This window comes from Gossypium hirsutum, chromosome D06 (genome assembly GCF_007990345.1).
Source record: "Gossypium hirsutum isolate 1008001.06 chromosome D06, Gossypium_hirsutum_v2.1, whole genome shotgun sequence".
Classification (NCBI taxonomy): domain Eukaryota; kingdom Viridiplantae; phylum Streptophyta; class Magnoliopsida; order Malvales; family Malvaceae; genus Gossypium; species Gossypium hirsutum.
In genome coordinates, this window is record NC_053442.1 from 64200121 (window position 1) to 64205144 (window position 5024).

General features: G+C 36.2%; 1 protein-coding gene across 2 annotated transcripts; it reads right to left on the reverse strand.

The window, feature by feature from the left end:
* Nucleotides 1–507: 507 nt before the first annotated feature.
* On the reverse strand, nucleotides 508–4821 carry LOC121218653 (boron transporter 4). Of its 2 annotated transcripts, none has more exons than XM_041096203.1 (14): nucleotides 4667–4821; nucleotides 4071–4197; nucleotides 3899–3981; nucleotides 3628–3820; nucleotides 3408–3546; nucleotides 3168–3333; nucleotides 2909–3075; nucleotides 2649–2822; nucleotides 2464–2559; nucleotides 2262–2378; nucleotides 1779–2098; nucleotides 1392–1674; nucleotides 1170–1307; nucleotides 508–770 (listed from the first exon to the last, which is right to left on the reverse strand). In XM_041096203.1, the coding sequence occupies exons 2-14, from the start codon at nucleotides 4172–4174 to the stop codon at nucleotides 738–740; spliced, it is 2013 nt and encodes a 670-aa protein (XP_040952137.1). In that variant the 5' UTR covers nucleotides 4175–4197; nucleotides 4667–4821; the 3' UTR covers nucleotides 508–737. The 2 variants fall into 2 exon arrangements, with proteins under 2 accessions (XP_040952137.1, XP_040952136.1); XM_041096202.1 differs by having other exon boundaries at nucleotides 4575–4723.
* Between the last annotated feature and the right edge of the window lie 203 nt (nucleotides 4822–5024).

Sequence of the window (5024 nt, forward strand, 5' to 3'; positions counted from 1 at the left end):
TATAAGACCTTTCGTTCTCCAATCTTTTTTTAAAATGTATTTTCACTATCTTGACAACAACATTGTCAATCGAAAATCTCTATGGCCTCAGGATTACTCGCGTTTACATGTATAATATTAGCCTCCAAGGTTCTTTTGTTGCTAATACTACAAGTAAAATGCTTTTTATGATGAAATATTTTGGTGGATTTTAATTTCGTCGGTAAATTATTATTTTATTAGTGACTAGACAGAATTTATGTTGAAAATGATCATTTCCTAATTGTTTTTTTTTTGCATGAGGTTAAACCAATCAAGTAATTAGTTTGTCGGTTTAACTAGTTCATACGATTCAATTAAATTAATCATTAAAAAATTCATAAAAATATTTAGTTTGATTTCTCCCGGTTCACTAGTCAATCAATCTAGTGTCTCTTTGAACCTATACCCTAATGATTGGTCTAGTCCAGTTTGAACAACCAAGGTTTTTTTTCCTGTGAAAAAAAAAACAATGAAATAGATTTACACTTTACATGGAAATAGATTTGCGTGTTGAAGGTAGAAAAAAACACACTACATGCATGTTTTTGTAGTTTACATAGAAATATATTTGCATTTTACATATATGGAAGGGCTAAGTGGAATTTTTCAGATTCAACCATGGAGGAAAAAAGGGGAAAAAAAAGAACAAAAAAAAAAAAGGAAAACATCTAAGAAGCCTATATGATGTTCATGTTTTTCAACTTTATCTCTTAATCTCATTCTTCCTCAACAATATCCTTTGGATAAACCTGCAAAAGACAAATATAAAAGACATTACTATACAAAATTCATTAGCAAGATAATCATGTATGAAAGAGTTATGTTATTTATATATGGGTATGATTAGTTTTTTCTAAGTTAATTCATGTACGTAAAAGATTCTTCAAGGTCATATCCCTATGTGTCAAATACGAATGTCAGATATAAGTAAATTAAGAAAAACGAAGACTTAGTAATAGAGTAAAAAAATTATCATGCACGAAAAAGCTATATTACTCAATCTCAAGTACGAGTATTGGATATAGACATGCATATCACAAACGTATGGTTAGATTCTTTTTCGAGTTTTTTAACGTATTTGGGAGATTTTTGAAAGTCATATCGTTGTGCTTATGTGTCACAGGTACAAAAAAACTGGAGCATCCTACCTGGCCCTTCCGCTCCTCACTGAAGCTAACAGTTCGGAGCTTTAACTCTCCTCTTCTTGTTGTCAACTCATCTAATAACTCAGCATCAAACCTTTCAACTGCATCAGCCTCATTCTCAAGACGAGATATATCCATTTCCTAACCAAAAAGAAATCAACATTTTTAGCTGTTTTTGTTAGTTTTTTATGGCTCTACAAATAGAAAATGACCGATAGCAAATACCCTTGAAGAGAAGCTGAGGGATGTTCTTGGGAAGGCACCGGTAAGCTCCTCGTATTCGGCGGCATCGAGTTCACGGAGATAATTTGGGAGAATGAGCTTTGGGAGAATGTATTGCCTTATGATGATGAGAAGGAAGAAGGGCAATGGGAACAAGATTCCAGCTATAGGAATCCATGTTACACCAAAGCATATGAGGAGATATATGAACTGGAAGAGTGTAAACATCGCCATAAATCGGTACGGTACCGACTCCACGAATGAAGCATGAACATGTTCCAACACCCTGCAAATTTGGATCATTGATGCAGCAGAGGAATTAACAAATTGTCTAGGAATGTGTTTATTGTGAACAATCAAGGTACTTGAAGCAAAGAGAATGCTGCATACTTGTATCGCCGAGTAGGTGTGATGAAGAGAAGTAACATCCTTTCCCAGAACTGATTGCCGGGAAGACTATCAATGGCCATGTATGCAAAATATCCCCAAAGAACCGATGTAGGTATCAACTTGATTGCAGGCATAGCGCATACTGATGCAGCAACTAGGAGTGACTGCAAAAGATTGCTCACTCTCTGTTCGTTAACTCGAACCGGCAAGTAGGCATCGATATGCTTTTCGGGATCAAATGTTTCCTTTTTGATTTCTCCTTCATTTTCACCTTTCATAACAACCTTCTTCAAGTCTTCTAACTCTTTAACAACTGCAGTCTGTAATTGGAATAGTTAAGGTCAGATGCAGGCATTGTATAAGACTTATCGCTATGTATTCAGAGAATATGGACCGGCAATTTGGGGTTGAAGCAAAACTACGAGTTGTGGACTAAGATGTCATTTGCAATGTTTCAAGATAAAGGATCACTTAGACACTTACTTCTGGACTCCTGTCCATTTCAATGAAGACCGCTTGCATCTTGCCGTATATTTCGGATTCACTAGCTTTCTGCTTTATGCTTTCTTTCGCACTCTCCACCATTTTTCGTCGGATGATCTGCATTTCATACACAGAAAATTAAGCATGTAACCACGTCAATTATATTTGATAGGAAACTTTGCTTTAGAATGTATGTACCCACCTGCCCTTTGAGAACTGCAAGGCTTTTAGTATGCATAGGAGACTGTGGTAGGACTCCATTCGAAGGAGGGAGGCCGATTAGTCCACAAAGTAAAGTCTGCAAGCATGTTAGCAGTGGTAAAACGTGAGTATACGATAAGATTGTTTATAATTCGGGTGGTGGTACCATTCGAGCATGAGGTTTACCATGAATCCAAGCAGCAAGATGTCATAATGATATGCAGATGGATTTTTGAGATTGAATTCCTTTTGTTGTGCCATTTGTGAAGCAACGCTGTGGTCGAAAAAGTAAAGTCCCGCAATCATCACAGCTGGAATAAATGCAGCAAAGATGTACATTGGAGGGACCCTTCCCATATCCTGCAATTTGATTATTTATAAAACTGTCAACCTTGAACCTTGTAGCCTTTTCTTGCAAGACATATACGATAAACGAGTATGGTTACCTTAATTACGGTCCAATGTTGTGTTGATGCAGATTCCCATGGCAGAGGACTAAAAAGCCTTCTTGGAACCCCAGAAGGAACTTTGCTTGGTACACTAAATGACATTGCTGTCCACAGTACAACCATTAAAGGTACCCCATAATCTGCAATGAAGCTTCTAAACCACCCTGTACAACATTCAGCAGCCATTTATGAGAGCTTATTTTGTATACTAAATCTGAAAATAGTCAAATGCTATGAATTTGTTTGCTTGACAAACCTGTGCCATACCACCATGACCTCGCCCGTCGACTTTTCAAGGCAGTATAGAGAAGGCCAAGCGAGAATATGATTCCCAACAATCCATTTGTGTAAAGCCATTGAAATTGATACTTCTCTAACTTCGCGTCTTGATGTTCGGGAACTTGAAATTCACTCACAACTCCCTGCAATCGAATCATCAGTAGGTGTTTTGAACTTCATATAGTAGATGATTTATTTTCTTTTGATCAGATTTTACCTTGATAGCCTCTTGAATAAACAGAACACTGATCAACATGCCAAAAAGCTCGCCTGCAATCCTTGTGAACCGATTAATTACCGTGCAAGCATTGAATACTGCAAGCAGAAACAACAAGAGAGCAGTCCAAACACAAACCCTGCAAAACATATATCAACTTAGAAGATCAAGTACTTTCCAAAATTTCCGCAAAACTGATAACAACGGAGACTCGTTTTACCATCCGACCCAAGCCAAGTATAGTTCCTGCCCCAAGTCGTCTCTTCCTTTTGCAAAGTTATACAAATATGTATACATGATAACAGTTGGCTCTGCAACTCCAAGAATCAAAAGTGGTTGGCCACCGAATATTGAGTGTAGAATACCGCAAAGGGCAGTCGATGCCAACGTTTCAACCGTGCTTAGGCTCCCATCTAAACCCAAATCCATGTTAAACATAACCTTTTAACTTCACCATTGAATACTGTTTCGTGAATGGAACGGTGACAAACCTGTATCTCGGCTCAGTTGCTCGCCGAAGGCGATAACGGGGAGAGCAGAAGCAAAGAAGATATACGTAGTTGGGGCTAATATCCTACAAAAAAGGAGAGTAAATATTTGAATATATACCAAAATTTACTTTCATTCTATGCATTCTATCAAATACATAGAGATGTATTATACCCCAGTCCTGAACGAAGACCAGTAATCCAATCTTGCTTATAGCAACCTGCTCTTCCTTTAACATCATTTGCAATACCCTTAAAAGGGGCTTTCAAGTTTTCCATTTCTGGTGGAAAAGATTTGGAAACTGACATAGAAAATATGAACCAGTTGGATTGTTATTATATTGAAGTCATATTTTTTATGAAATTCTAACAATTTAACACATACAAACTTTGACTTGGAAGAAGAAAAAAAACAGGGCAAGATTTTTCAAAAGAAAACTTTGATTTTACTTTCATCACTATTTTCCTGTCAACCAAACATAACATTAGTGCCTAACATGTTTGGTTTCACATTCATAACCCACCCACCCCTCACATGGTATAAACTACATTATAAACATAAAAACATATGCATATGCATATATGCATTACATGCATATATATAAAACAAATGATTCAAAACATGCAGATTGGTTTATAGACAAAGATTCGGAAAAAAGAAAGAAAACAGGGTTTTTACCAGAAACCAAAAAACAATAATAATATATTGAGAGACAATGGCAAACAAAATGATAAAAAACAATGGCAACCCAAGAACAAGAGTTTCCCTACATGCTTATATAGAACAGCCACCAGTCTCTGGATGTTAGACTGGGGTTCTAAGTTCAAACTGTTAGTGACAAACTCATGTATTTGTATGTTTTTTTTTTTTGTTAATCTTAGGGCTGAGAAGAGAAAGCAATATAGCCAATTAGATTGGCCAAAAATTGTAGGGAAATTCCTTGATGTTGCCTCATTTTGGTGGTGCCTATTCACCTAAACCCAACCTCCGTACGTTTTTTTTCTTCAATAGGTTTAAATTATTATTATTTAAAAATCGAACCGAATGGACCGTTCAATTAAATTTTATTTGATGTATAATACTCCTTAAAATTAGAGATTCTTTTAACCAATTAAAAATCGATATAAA

Bases quoted from the DNA above. Each gene is read 5' to 3' on its own strand.
- LOC121218653 (XM_041096203.1), bottom strand. From the start codon at position 4,174: ATGGAAAACTTGAAAGCCCCTTTTAAGGGTATTGCAAATGATGTTAAA. The intron at 2,379-2,463 runs GTGGGTACATAC...TATGAAATGCAG, and splicing joins TTGCAGTTCTCAAAGGGCAG to ATCATCCGACGAAAAATGGT. The intron at 1,308-1,391 runs GTATTTGCTATC...CTTTTTGGTTAG, and splicing joins CCCTCAGCTTCTCTTCAAGG to GAAATGGATATATCTCGTCT.